This window comes from Astatotilapia calliptera, chromosome 7 (genome assembly GCF_900246225.1).
Source record: "Astatotilapia calliptera chromosome 7, fAstCal1.2, whole genome shotgun sequence".
Classification (NCBI taxonomy): Eukaryota; Metazoa; Chordata; class Actinopteri; order Cichliformes; family Cichlidae; genus Astatotilapia; species Astatotilapia calliptera.
This window is the reverse complement of record NC_039308.1, coordinates 27,960,205-27,975,124: the sequence shown is the minus strand read 5'-3', so window position 1 is coordinate 27,975,124 and position 14,920 is coordinate 27,960,205. Positions and strand designations below refer to the sequence as shown.

At 40.4% G+C, this 14,920-nt stretch overlaps 1 protein-coding gene across 3 annotated transcripts in view; it reads left to right on the top strand.

The window, feature by feature from the left end:
• palm2akap2 (PALM2 and AKAP2 fusion) overlaps nt 1–14,920 on the top strand; it is a 91,242-nt gene that overhangs the window by 51,699 nt on the left and 24,623 nt on the right. For all 3 annotated transcript variants that reach the window (XM_026174198.1, XM_026174196.1, XM_026174199.1), the window contains one exon: nt 2,303–2,388. In XM_026174198.1, coding sequence (XP_026029983.1) covers nt 2,303–2,388 — 86 coding nt within the window. The remainder of the gene's footprint in view (nt 1–2,302; nt 2,389–14,920) is intronic.

The following is a 14,920-nucleotide window of genomic DNA, read 5'->3' as shown; positions in this document are numbered from 1 at the left end:
TCTCCAAGCAAAAGTTCAAACCAATAAATTGTAACAAATGAAAATTTCTGTTTCACATGTATACGATTTGGGGTAGTTCAATCTATAACAAAGCATGATACTGTGCAAGCTGAGCACAGCTACATTCCACCATTGGGCACAACCTCAGGAAGGTAAGTATTTGAGAAGGTAGATAAGAAGGAATGTAGGAAGGAGGGCAGAATGACTGACAAGCGAATTTACTTTTAGGAAAGTAGCGGGCAGTTACAAGGAAGTACAAGTACACTAAACAGTACACTAATAAACAGAATCACTTGTCCACTCATCTGATTTTATTGACAACTCACAACTTCACAACAGTAAAAGAAAAGGGTGAGGTAGAGAAAAAGAACCTGTCACACTATGAATTTTGCACTACAGAAACATGGACAAATAGTGCTCATAAAGCAAACTCCTGTAGGACTCTAGAGATTTTACACAGCAGTTGTGCTGTATCATCTTTCCTAATAGTTTGTGTTTATATTGGTTTGCAAATCTTTTCCATAAGATATAATTCAGGGTGATAAATGATTCTCTTAGGGAAGTCGTGACAACCAGTATCTTGAAATAGCAATCAGGTTGCATACACACTCTCAGTGCACAGGATGGGTGTGTATTGTGTGATAATCAACAGTAATTGACTTATCTTTAGCCAATGGCAGCCTAGTGCCTTTAACAGAAACCAGGACTGCTATAATTATTGCACACACAGGCATACTCACACACGACAGGATAATAATACATGTGCCAAGAGCTACTCCACTATACGAGCATGCATCATTGAGATGAAGGAGATTTGGCCAGCTTCAAGCCCCCTTATTCACAGAAGTTCCTCTTATATCACCTGAACAGAAGTTAAGTCACGCTAAAGCACAAGAAACAGAGTAATGATGGAAATTAAAAAGGTGGAACTAAGAGTGCACATGGCATAAAATCATTAAAAAAAACAGCAAAAATGGAAACGAATTCAAAAGAGAAATCATACGACAGATGCAACTAATGTACAACGCAGTCATCCTGAGTTTTAACAGAGTGTCAAGTATTATTTCCTTTTATACTACAAGGTTTATTACAGGTCTACCACTACTGGTGCTGATGCTACTAATTCTGCTACTGCTACCACTGCATGCCACCTTTACTAACACCACTTTCATTAATTTCACAGCTGTCCTTCTTATTGTTCTTTTTAGTTACTCCTTGCCAGAATGTAGTTGTGGGGTGTAAAGTGATATCAGATTAATAAGCAAAAGCACTCACTGAAGTGTAGGGTATTTTCATGGTGTAGCAGAGTTTAGTATTGAATAGTTTCATCTATAATGCTTTAGAAATGACATTATATTTTACAGATATTAACAGTAATATGTGCAAAAGCTACACCATCTAAAAAGCAGCAATAATAGAATGTTAATCAATCAAACTTGTAATCAAACCTTAAAGAACTCTAAATTTAAGTCTTTTATTTTAGAACAACAGTAAAATTGCTGCTGCTAACTGCTAACTACTGTAGCTTCAGCAGTGGCAAAATTAGCATAGTTGTGACAGGCATAGTAGTAGCAGGAGTTTAGCCCGTACTATCAATGATTGTCCTGTAGAAGCCCAGTAGAAGTAGTTTCAGAATGAATCTATTTTGACAGATCCATGCTGATATTTTCTACTCCTACAGCAGTGTTGCTTCTTCATTTGCAGTGAGCATGGGTGTAAGATATGAAATCAGATGTAGTCCCAATAAGGAAGAGGGTCAATAAATGGGCAAAGAACCTGATCAAAAGAAACTACAGCCACAGCGTGTGATGAAGCATAAAGATTTACTGTCAGCGTAATGCTAGTGCAGATTAGAGAATTTTTAAAAATTAACAACAGACCACAAAGGCATATGCAGAGGCATATGAATCCGACCCATACATATTCCCAAAGGAATACATTAGATGCTTCATCTGATAAACTTTTAGAGTATCAGTATAGATCTGCATGTAGAATATTAGGCTAAAAGAGGGTTATTTATTTACTTCATAAGAAATATAAAGACGGTATTCAGTAAGTGAAACGCTCATAGTTTATACTGACTGATATGTTCTCAAGAAGTCAAACCTGGGATTAATCATTGTCCTGTGTTTTGTGTTTGGAAGTGTCATCAGAGGTTTGGTTTTGAAGCATTTCTAAGTATTGAAGCATGTAATAATTGTGTTAGTTTTGATCTGATTATAGCTCCACAGTGCAGGTCTTCCAGAGGTGAAAATTAATCTAAAATTTGGTACCAATAACTTCCTGTTTGTTTGTTTTCCAGTCTACAATCAGACATTTGGAGTTACTTTGACAACGGCAAATGGATGTCAATCTCCAACTGCAAACACAAATCTTCACACAGCTATGGTGAGTGACATGTATACAGAAGTCAAGCAAGTTTAATTTAAAACTTCATATTGCATCTAGAAAAAGGGCAAGTGTTACCTCACAGTATTATTCACATAATGTGTTCAAACATTAGTCAGAAACCTTGGTTTGATATATAAAGAGGAAAGGACTACCCCAGATAGCTCTCTCAATTTCAGTCAACTCATGGTTTGCAAGGTGCCCTCGTCCTATGGCTGCAAAACAAGCCAAAATCATCACCCATGCACTACCATGTTTGACAGTTGGTCTGAGGTGTTTGGGTTGCACTTGTCATGCAACTGCACGTGTCCCTAACCATAGTGAATCCTCACATTAACTTTTATTTAGTACAAAAAAGCTAGCATTTATCCTCCAGCTTCACTGTGTTTATATTATACTAACCATAGCTGTGTAGCTAGCTACCAGTGTTGGGAAGGTTACTTTTAAAATGTATTACACTACAGATTACAGAATAGATGCCCCAAAATGTATTTTGTAACGTATTCTGAATACTTTGGATTACTTAATATATTATCAGCAGTTTTACAACTACATGAATGTACTATTGCTGTGTGATTTATTACTATTACTGAAGGATACTCGCCATACCAATACAAACAAGATTTTTAAATCTTAATATAAAATTAGTAACAGTAGGGTGGACATTAGGTAAGGCTGCACTTTTTGCAGCGATCTCGTATAGAAAACTATTCCGTGCATATATAAAACAGGTCCAAATGGTAGTAAAGGGACCTCTTGCTAATACGTCGGTTCCGTGTCGGGCTCGTAGCCGAAAACTAGCTTTACTTTGTTGTCTGGGTCAACTTTGCTAGCAAGAGACAGAGAGAGGTGTTGAAAGGCTGCTCCAACGGAACTTATTGTTTCGGAGGAAAACAGTGTACAGTCGAGTCTTAATAGCTCACTTACAACTGGGCTACGCTGCCCATGAGGCTACATTCTTTAGGGCTATGCCTGTAACACTCTGCCTATTGCCTTCATATTAAATAATTTTTTGAACAAATTTTTTAAAAAATATTTCTTTACGTCATTATGCGGGCCGCAAGTAGAGGTGCAATGGGCCGCAAGATTGAGACACAGGTATTAGAGCCTCTTAATGCGTGTTTTGTTTGAGTTTCCACCGGCGTGGATTTACCAAAAATAGAGAGGGCATAGCCTAACATATGAAACAGGAAAAGACCGATGTGTAATCCATTTATTTCAACAAAGTAACTGTATTCTGAATACCACATTTTTAAATGGTAACTGTAACGGAATACAGTTACTCATATTTTGTATTTTAAATTCTGCCTTCATTTGGAAGTGATAGCAGAGCTGTATGTTTCAATTCTTCTGAAAGCCCTCAGTCAGATTGTTACATTGTTACACCTGTGTAAAGCATCCGTACTGATCAGTGTTCATTTGACTTTGGGACCAGAAGCGGAGTTTGGACCTGGAAACGGCTAATGACGTCAGACTTAAAGACGGGATAACCCTCTTAAGTCCTAGCGTTAAGGGTGCACTTACTTTCTCACAGGACTACAATCATTTACATCACTCTGCATTAAATTACACCAATGGTTAAAATGAGTCAAAATGTAAATTAAATGTAAAAAATATGAATAAAATATAACTAAAATTATTAAATAAAAACCAGTAAAAACTTTAGCTCAGTAGATGACATGGCATAAAACTGGACTAGACCATTCACTGATATAAATATAACTAGACTATTCTAGAATGTAACTGTAAATATTCTAACTTCAGAATCCTTTAGAGTTCTAGAGCAGTGTTTCTCAAACTGTGTTACGTGTACCACTAGTGGTACTTGCGCTCTCTCTGGTGGTACGCAGGAAATTTCCAATTTTTTTTAAGATTAAATAATATACCATTGTGGAGGTATGCAAAGATGACACGAGAGTTCCCGAGGCTCTTCTGGGAGCTGGAGTCAACCAGAAAACGTCTCCCTGAGCGTGAGTCCTCTATGAAGAGCAGCCTTTGCTTATCTGCAGCAGTTGCAGCCGCTACAGAGTGCTGGCGACCTCGTTTCCCTGAGCCTTAAAACTGCAAATGCATCATTGAGATGAAGGAGATTTGGCCAGCTTCAAGCTGGCCAAAACTGCTGCCATCCCAGCCACCATCGATGAGTCGGAGGCCCCCAGGAGAATGGGGGCGCAGGAGATGCCATCAGTGAATCGGGAACTATCGCCCGGATGCCGAAGCTCCTGGTAGCCAGGAGAATGCGATCCACTTCTTCTGTGAGTGAGCGGTAATCCTTCATGGCCAGCAGCGGGGAGTTGGCGAGGCCAGCATCTGTCGGAAGAAGACGTGAGTGAAGAGGAATCCACTGTCATCCATTCCTAGCAAGGACAGCATGCTCTCCATGAGCTCGAGAGCGGTACCATCACACGGCCCAAGAGAGAGAGGAGTTTCTTGACCCGCTCTGCATCTGAGAGGGAGTAGCACTGCAACAGCAGCAGCGCCTTGAGAGCGGTGTATTTCCCTTGGGTGGGGGCATCCCGGAGAAGGGTCATCACACGACAGGTGGACAGCGGAACCAGCAAAGCCACCACACGATGGTATTTCGTGTCGTTGGCTGAAACGCTACGAAGAGCAAACTGAGCTTCAACGTGCATGAATCAAGAAGGAGGGTTGTGAAGCCAAAAATCCGGCAGCTTAACCACCGAAGCAAAAATGAAAACATACAGCTCTGCTATCACTTCTGACATAAATGAAGACAGAAAACAAAACAGCAGTGGCGTTTGTAGGGTTACTGAAGTTGGGCTAGCGGTATATAATGATGTGCTGTGTGGTGGCTAGCTACACAGCTATGGTTAGCACATTATAAAAACACTTCACGCTTTGCGCCACGTTATTGTTTACATGAGATGAATTGCAGAATGGCAGATACAGACAAAATACTGTTACTGTCAATCTTACTATCTTCAGGTTTTACATGCTTACATATACACACGCAGTTACTGTCCTTCCATTTACAAAGTCAGAGGCATCACGGTGTAATTATTTTACGTGTAGTTGTTTTTTTTCCTTTGTAATAATATTCAACATTGCTATCAATACATTTTTCAAAAAATGTATTGATAGCATTGCACAGATCAATATGTATTGTATTGATCTGTGCAAAATGGGTCCAAAAACATAAACAACTGTGGGATACTGTTTGTCCATCATTTAGACAGGGGGAACAAAGATATGTTTCACCATATTTTCTAGTCTTTGGCTTAGAATGAAGTTGGTTTGGAAACATATTCAGCTATGCTTCATCTCCCGCTTTGCGTTTGTGTGGGAGCCCCCGTGCTAGCAGTGTCCCCCCCCCCCACCTAGGGGGCGGAACACACACTTTGGGAAGCTCTGACTTAAAGATTGGATATCCCACCTGCTGTAAATGTTTTAATGCAGTACAGGTGTTATTTTTATCATTATGTCACATCCTGTTTATGACAGTTACAATAAATAACACTCACATAAGAAATAAAATTGTCTCTGTAAACTGTATGTGGTTTTAAATATGCCTATACTACTGTACTTTAATGTTGGTCATAAGGGTGGTACTTCAAGAGCCATATATTTTATGAGGTGGTACTCATTGTGAAAAGTTTGAGAACCACTGTTCTAGACTGTTCCAAGTTGTTGTTCCTCAGAAAATGCCACACGAGCACATTTGAGAGGGAGGTGTTTGGGGGGTTATCAGAGCAGAAGGTGTAGGGGCTGAGAGGTGGGGTAGAGAGGCAGGGGAGAGAGTGGGGCCTGGCCGGGCTGCAGTCAGATTGTTTTGCGGCGGAATAAATGAATGAATGAAAGGCAGCATGGTGGTAACCTGATCCGCGCGGGTCGGCCTCATTGTGCTTGGCTGGAGCTCGCGCTGGCTGGTCGCTCTCCGATTGTCTCTGGAACGGGACAGAAAACACTCCCAGGACCTCGCGAGCCCTACATTATTCAGCGCGCGTGCCTAAAAAAAAGGTAGAGCTAGGGAGAGTGAGAGAGAGAAAAGGGGCAAGCGGTGAAGGGGGAGAGAAAAAAAGAGGAGGAGACCGCTAGTTGGAAAAGCTGGCGCGTAAAAGGAGCTCAGTACCATCTCAGTCAGAAGCCACTGTTACCGTTATTACCGCCCCTGGGAGCACGTGAACAACCGTTAGGCTACTTCTCTTGTTCGTTTGTTTTATTTAACGTCCCACCGGCGGTTGGTGCCGCAGTTTGAACTGAGGTGAACGCTGAAGAAGAAGAAAACGTAGGGAGAAAAAGAAGAAGTAGCGGTTAGTCCGTTTCCTCCGCCGGTAAAAACCAAAAACTAATCCCGGTTATTATCCGCTAATTGGCCGGTCTTAAGGAGCTCCGGAAATCAGCGATTTGCTGCACATCAATCTCCACTCAGGTAGATTAAATTATAACATAAGTAGTTTCTAAAACATAGCGGAAATGTGTCTGAGCATAAGTTTATGATGGGAACTCATTCAGTGAAAGTAAAACGGTTGCTTTGGGTGAATGGCGTGTGTGTCAGCTGGACTGGGGGGTGTCCTCTGGGGTTTGTTAGCATGCTGAAAATGTTGTCAGCTGTGCATGTGTGTGTGCATGTATGTGCTTCTGGTTAATAGAAACAGAGCCTGTAATTACACTGATTATCTTTAGAGTGGGAGGACACAGGATACTGCACTCTCCTCTACTGAGAGAAAAAGAGAGGGACAAGCAAAGGAGGTCAGTGGACCAGACTGCTTGCTGCAGTAGTCTCTACATGTCTATCTCTCTTTCTCTTTGTGCACCTCCTCCGCCTCCTCTGCATCACTTTAACCTAGATATAGGAATGACCTTAACCTGGTTTCCATCCCCCATCCAGCATACTGAATGACTGGGCAGAACCAGAGGGACGTTTTATTAATGCTGCTATCAGTATTTGGGTTTTTTTTTCTGTGTTCCATTATTGTAGCTTCTCTTTTCTTGTATCTTAATGGCTCATTTTTCAAGGGTTTCTTCGGTTAGGTCACCTTGACCCTGAGCTGGAGGAGCAGCTAAGAAAATTGATGGATGTGCAGTTAAATAAAGGTCCTGCTATTGTGAAAAACATCTTGGTCAAGTTGCCGTATACACAGTTTCTGCCACGCCCCTGCCCAAACAAAAACATTTTTGAAGACTAAGTATGTTACGTTAACATTTTATTTTAAAGGTAGTTACAGAGTAATAGGGGATTATAGTAATAAGGGAAGCTAGAGAAAGAGCTGCCAAATGAAGCCAGACTTCATTTGTTTGCTGGAGATTTTTTTTTCATTCTTTTCTTTGCTCATAGCTGTTGCCAAGCAACTTGAAATTCTTTACTTTGAAAATCTTCTTGCTCACTGGTGAGTGGACATTGCTAAGGTGGATTTCTTTTCTCTTTTTTTTTGTAATCTAATCAATGAATGACTTGACTTGATTCTGGAAATGTTCAATTATCGCCATGCCGTTTTCAGTTTTCAATAGAAGCATATATTACTGATGTTGCAGCTGAAAGTAAATAAACAACTTAACTTGACCCTGTTTTCTCATCACTTCCAGTTTTGCTGATTGGTTTTGATCTCATTGATTGATTTTACTTCATGGTAGATTTTCCTTGAGTACAGCTTGCTGGTACAATGCCAAAGGCACGATGGAGGCTTTGAACATTCTTCCAGTCATCTTGTAAAGAGATTCTCCCCCCCCCCCCCCCCTCCTCCCCCCATTTAACAGCATGTATTTACTTTTCACTTGGTTTACAAAGCAGTTTCAGGAATACAGGCGCAAACAGCCAACTGGGAAGAGGAAGTAAAGAGGCCAAGACATCACCAAAGCAGTATAATCATGGAATTTTAACCCAACCAGGAGTGAAATCTTTGGGGCTGATGCATAGACACATTGGTTTTTTAAGTCCTGTTATGAAGCTGTTGTCACCTTGGATAATACTTCTTTCTGACTTTAATGGCTATAATTTATAAAATTTACTTTTTTAAATGTTGTGTACAGTATGGCCTGAAAGTAGCAAGAGATGAGCACATAAAGTCACCAGGAACTATCACATTAGGAAAAACTGGCAAAAATTGTGGTGTGTGCAAAACCTTTGCAACTGTATGCAATCAACTTGCGATCTTGCTGCCTTTGAAATGGTTGCTTCAAAGATAAGGACCAGGTCTATCAAGCCAGGACCTTATAGATTTGAAACTGAAATTACAAAATTCCTCCACAAATAGAGATGTAGTTGGTGCAGGTTGATGATTTAACTCCAGAAGGACAGAGATGAACTGTAACATTGTTTTTATTTAGGACTATAACCAGAATATGACCAATGGCAAACAGTTGAGTTGAGTCCAGTCCACTGATGCAAAGAAATGAGTTGCGGAGGAGTTGGGTTTAGTCTGTCAGTACAGACTGACCCAGGTTGAGTGCAGTATTTGCAGCAAATATTTGCAAACCTTCGCCAAACTGTCTGAGAGTGATTGCAGTCAGTCTGAGTCAGATCTCGATTGTTTGGATACAGGTTGCCTCCCACCAGGCGACCTGTGCAAGTGCCTTCCATTAAGAATTGTTGCCCAGAGGTTAAGGATGTTGCACACTCAAACTTAAGCAACCAGTTGGTTAATTCAGCTACATATAATCACTCTCTGACAAAAAATGTAATGAAATCACCAGGCAACCAGTAATTATTCCTAGTAGCAAGGATGTTGCCACCCTATTTGTACGCTAGTATTGCCAAACTTAAAGTAAAACTTTTTGCATCCAGAGTCACTTTTATTATAGTATTTAGAGGCTTATTTTTTTTTGGGGGGGGGGGGGGGATTTTTGATGATGATATATTTTTTCAAAGTTTACCTGGCATGTCCCACTTCAAAATCTAAAAGAAATGCACACCCTCACACCTCCTGCAGTTGCTCTCTGGTCTATGAGTCAGGCCCATCCCGTAGCCGGAGAACCATTGTTTTATAGTAGTATAGTCCTAAAAAAAAAAGTAATAATCAAAAACCATAACTGATTTAAAAAATGACCACTGTGCGTATCAAAATATTCTCTTTGTGAAGCATAAAATTGTACCCACCATCCCAGCACACCTGTGTAAAATATAATGGGGTCAAATATGATGTCACAAGGTCACTTTACTTTCCAAAAAGCTGGGTCTCCTGATGGCCTATAACTCTCACATAGAGTGACAAACCATCCCTTTTGCTGCAGAACTGCATCTTTGTAAAACACAGACAAATATCTCAATCAAGCCCATTGTGAGATTTTGGCCCTTGTCTATTGAGTAAAGTTCAAAGTTTAGAGGTAAACAGGGTTATGGTAGAGATTCAAGTCTGTTTTATCACCCAGACTCCATTTAGAATAGCTGTTCATGCGTGTTGACTATTTTGTTAGGTCATCATTTGAAATCGCTAGCTGGTTCTGGAAATAACGAAGCCACACAGCAAACTGCCAATTCAGGCAGACTGTTTGCCAATACCTCTGTTAGGCCCAGTGACAGAAAAAATCACAGCAAGCTCTCCAATTCGATTCTATAGTTGATGACAGGATGTATCTACCACATACATTGAGACATAGACTGACATTGAGACAGTCAGTGGCTATTAGAAAAGCACATTTTCAATCCACACCCCTCTCAGCACTATGGATAGTGCAAGGACATTGACAGGAACAACAAAGTTATCAGTGATGTCTACCTCAAATCTCTCCTACTTCCAGGAAACACACACACACACACGCACAATCACAGGTTATGTAACAGCTGTGTGTTTGATAATGCTGAGGCTTGCTGAGCCAAGAGTACACAGGAGGTGGAAATAGAAATAGGGTCCTGCAGGAGGGATGGGATGAGAGAGGCCGACAGGTTGACAAAGGATAATAGATATGGAGAGGGATAAAGGATGGAGAGGTTAGTGATGGTGTTAGTTGGAACACTGGATGGAAAAAGAATGAAGAAAACATGAGAAAGGAGGTGGAGGATGCTGTTAAGAAGCCTGGCTAACTTCAAAGTTCTTGAAGTGTTGTTGACATTAACTGGCCAATCGCCTTTTACCGTCTGATTTTTTTGATGGGTCTTCAGTAGCTGTTTCCGAAGACAAAGTCCAAATAATACAGTGAGTAGTGCTCAACGGATACAACACATTGTGGCAATACAGTCGACTGTGACCTCTTTGTACACAAATATTGAGTGTATTATCAGCTGACAATGACTGGATGACATGAATAGGAAAGGCAACATGTGGCTTGGGTGTTTGTGATGGAAAGCATGTCATGTGAAAGCTCCTCAGGCCAGTTAATGGACTAAGCCTTGAAAATTATTTTTTTCCCAGCATATAAACAAAGCCTCTTCATTTCTGTGCATGTCTCAAGTACTTGGAATTTTAAGTAGTTCTTTGGGGTGTGAATAACATTCTGTTGCTATTTTTGTTTAGCTCATAGGACTTGATGACAGCTAAAAGTGACTAAGGGTCACATTGGTGTCTTTATGATTCTGTTTTATTTAAAAAAAATTTTATTTTCAGCAAATAATGCAAAATAAGTCACCATGACACTGTATGAAGAGAGCAGAGTTGAAGAGCTGAAAGGCCAAGGTGCTTTTGTCAGTTTTGATGTAGGTTTTCAAAATATAATGGTCTTTTTTTTATTTAAAGTGTATGCAAATGAAATCAATTACAGGGGCTGTCAAGAGTTTCCACAGCTTTGATTATATGTACAGTGAAATTTAGCAACACACAGCAAAGTAATGCAACAGAGCATACGGGTGATACCTACCCTTATAAACCCACCCATTTTTTCTAAAACTGTGGGCATAGGTCCCGAAAATATTTGGATTCACCAAATCTCTAAAGAACTATTTGGAAACCCCCCCCCCAAAAGAACTGCCCCTTGGGGGAGGTGATTGAGAATGGTCCTTCCACCTACTCTAAAGAGTCTGGTAGCTTATTTAAAAGAAATCTATGCATTTTTCTGTTATTTCATACCATTTCACAAACAATACTTGATTAAGCATCAGTGACTGCAACCCAAATTATGCCTCAGTCACATGAGAGTAAAAATAGGATGGCAACTAGAAAAAAATCAGTTGTTGCCCTGGGATGATATTGAATTTAGTGAGCATTTGCAAGTAGCTGGAAGTAGTTGTCTTGTGGAAGTAGTGGTCCCCCAGACGTTGAACATACAACACCTCTGACAAGGTTCAAGGTTCAAGGTTCTTTATTTGTCACATGCATAGTTATACAAGTATAACACACAGTGAAATGTAGCCTGACACGCTCCTCGACATGTGCAAAACAATTGGGGGGGGGGAAGGGGGTGTAGAGGAAGAACATTATATATATATATATATATATATATATATATATATATATATGTATATATATATATATATGTATATATATATATATATATATATATATATGGGGGTTTTCCTTCAAGCTCGGGTCGTCTACAAGAGGCCCTGGGAAGCTTGAGGGTCTGCGCAGTATGTTCATGCCTTTTTAATTTGTCATTTATTAAAATTATAAATATATATTTTAACTCAAAAGTACAGTTTTTAAAATTTAACCCTAACCCTTGTGCGCGTTTTTTATTTTGACAGCGAATGCGCACCTGCGGACCACTTATGTGCAGCCTGGTTATTTAGCTCGTCATATCGCAGCCACAGAAATTCTTTTGTCCATGAAACCATAAAGCTGCACTTTCTTTTTGCCTTATAGTCTGATTTGTCATAACTTCTCCTGCTGCTTTTACACGCGCACTCACATAAGCTCAGCGATTCTCTGCGCGATCAACCTCTCACATGTTTAAGCTTGCTGCAGGAGATTTCACTTGTCATGTTTGCATAGTAAGCTAACGATTAATAAGACGATGTCAGAGGAATTGGTGCACAAATTATCATCACTCACAGATCAGTACTGTCACTCTCTATACACAGTTCGCACGATTGCAAAGTGAAAGCAAAAAAACAAGCACAAATTCAAACGCGACTTCAATATGTCACATATTGACAGTGGCTCACCGATGCCAATGACATAATTACCCAGCTACATTTCTGAAAGAATGCAAAAGCATTGACATATATTTTTCCTACAATAGCCCGACGGGCAGGGAAGAGATAGATTTTGGTAGCCCGACTGAAAAAATCGCTAGCTCCGGGACGTCGGGCTAGCGATATTGCAAGCCCTGTATCTGATTGAGGAATCACTCATCTTTGGAAAAGAGAGTTTATTACAGAGAAATGGCTCTTTCCAAAATAAAAGCTATACTATCCGCTTCTTCTGGGCTATATTCTCAGCAGCATAAGGAGAATCACGTGCTAACAGCTGTCTAAATGACTCGGCTAAAGTTAGTAGCATGCTTGTTTTATTTGTCTTTGCACTAGGATGATGTCGGCGTAAATGTGCAGTCATATTCGTTGTGTTCCCACTAGTGCTTTCAGGTTAATCTCGTTGAAATGACCTTAACGCCACAACATGGCAAATCTCCGTTAACGAGCTACCGCCGATCGCTCCGTGCATGGGGCTAGACGGCCAACACGTTAACGAGCTAACTGCGCTAACACACTAGTTCACACCAATGTAATTGAGCATTGCATGGCACATTCAACATACTGTTTTACTTTAGTCCATGACTCGCTTACCTTCAGGGTCATACGTCACATGAAAACCAAAATAATTCCAAACGCCAGATCTGAATGAGAGTGGGGGAGGTCCATGTTGTAAGGAGAGCTTAACTTCTGTCTCGCTAGCTTGCCCTGTGCTCTTCCTCCTGACTATGCTGTCTGTGTGGAGCGCTCAGTGGATCTGCGCTCGACAGTGCAGCCTAGGCGGAGTAGTCGAACACAGATTCACTGAGCGCTCAACACAGACAGCATCGTCAGAAGGAAAGTTGATAAAATAAATTACAAATGTTGTATTGCTCGATACATATGCGTACCGAACCGAAAGCACTGTATCGAACGGTTCAATATCGATACGAATATCGTTGCACCCCTAATATATATATATATGTATATATGTATATATGTATATATGTATATATATATATATATACATACATACACACATTGGGTGAATGTGCAGTAGTAGCAGCAAGCAGGTGAATTCTGTACATTAATATGAATAGACATCTGACTATTTTACAGGATAGACAATATAAACATATTTAAAATTAAAGGAATTGAAATGTACATTGTGCCTTGGTTTAGTGTCTGGAAGAGTCCTGACTCAGTCAATTATAGATGATGTGAGAGGGCGGGTGTGTGTGTTTAGGGCACGGATGGCTTGGGGATAGAAGCTCCTCTTGAGTCTCTCTGTCCTTGCCCGGAAGATGCGGAACCTTCTACCAGATTGCAGAAGTTGGAACAGTTTGTTGCCAGGATGGGACGGGTCCTTCAGTATCTGCGCTGCTCTAGTCCGGCATCTCCTGGTGTAGGTGTCCTGAAGCGGGGGGAGAGCAATCCTGCAGCAGCGTTCTGCTGTACGGATCACTCTCTGGAGAGCTTTTTGGTCCTTCACACAGCTGTTCCCGAACCACAATGTCATGTTCTGTGTGAGGATGCTCTCCACAGCGCCTGTATAGAAAATCCTGAGGATCTTTGGAGAGACAGCACTCCCTGTCAGACATATTAACATGGGGTTGTAAATAATTGCAGTCTAATATATAAGCATAGACAGGTTGGCAACACATTGCAATCAATCTCAGTCAGAATGTGTATTGAAGAGTGCTACTTGTCTGCGACAAGTCTCTTTTAAGTAGGGAACTTGACTCAGTTTTTTGCTAGCTGGTTGTCTACTGGTTATATTACTATATAAAAGCCAGGCTGCTGAGTGTTATTTTGCAGTCAAATCGCCACACTGGAGCAACTGCTTCACTTTAAGTGAAAGCAATTAATGTGAATTTCATTGGAAGGATTAAGGGGATTTTGAAAAATATCTTTATGAAGGACAAAAAAATTCTGATTTGGACTTTTTAAAATGTGGGAATAGTGTTTCTTTAGTTGGATAAACACTAAATTAAACTGCTGTTATAAACAGTTTAATTTAAATATTAAATGTTGTTTGCATTATTTTAATTGTCTGGAGCCAGGTAATACACTAATATATCCAGTAGTGAATAAAAGAAAGTTTGAATCCAGCTTCTAAAACAAGCCAGAATTGCCACATTCCAGCTTAGAAAAAATGTCATCCAGTGTATTGCTATTTGTGCTCGAGGGAGGAAGAGAGCTAGTGGGATGCAGGAAATACAACAATACAATCCAGCTATGTAATGGCTGCCAGTACACAAACTCCACTACCCGCTATTGTCTGCAACATCCACCAAGTATTGTTGTACTGAGCAATAGAAGCCATTCATTTAACACAAAGCAAGATCAAGCCACCTGCTATCACAAATGCTGTTTACAACAACACACAAACATAGACAATGAAAGTGCATTACAAAAATGCAGAGGACGCAGCACAAGAGAACTGCTCTTAGACATAACACTTTTATACTGACATGGTCAGGAAACAGAGAGCTGAATTGCCAGTAGATGGGATAGTTTGGCCCAAAACTG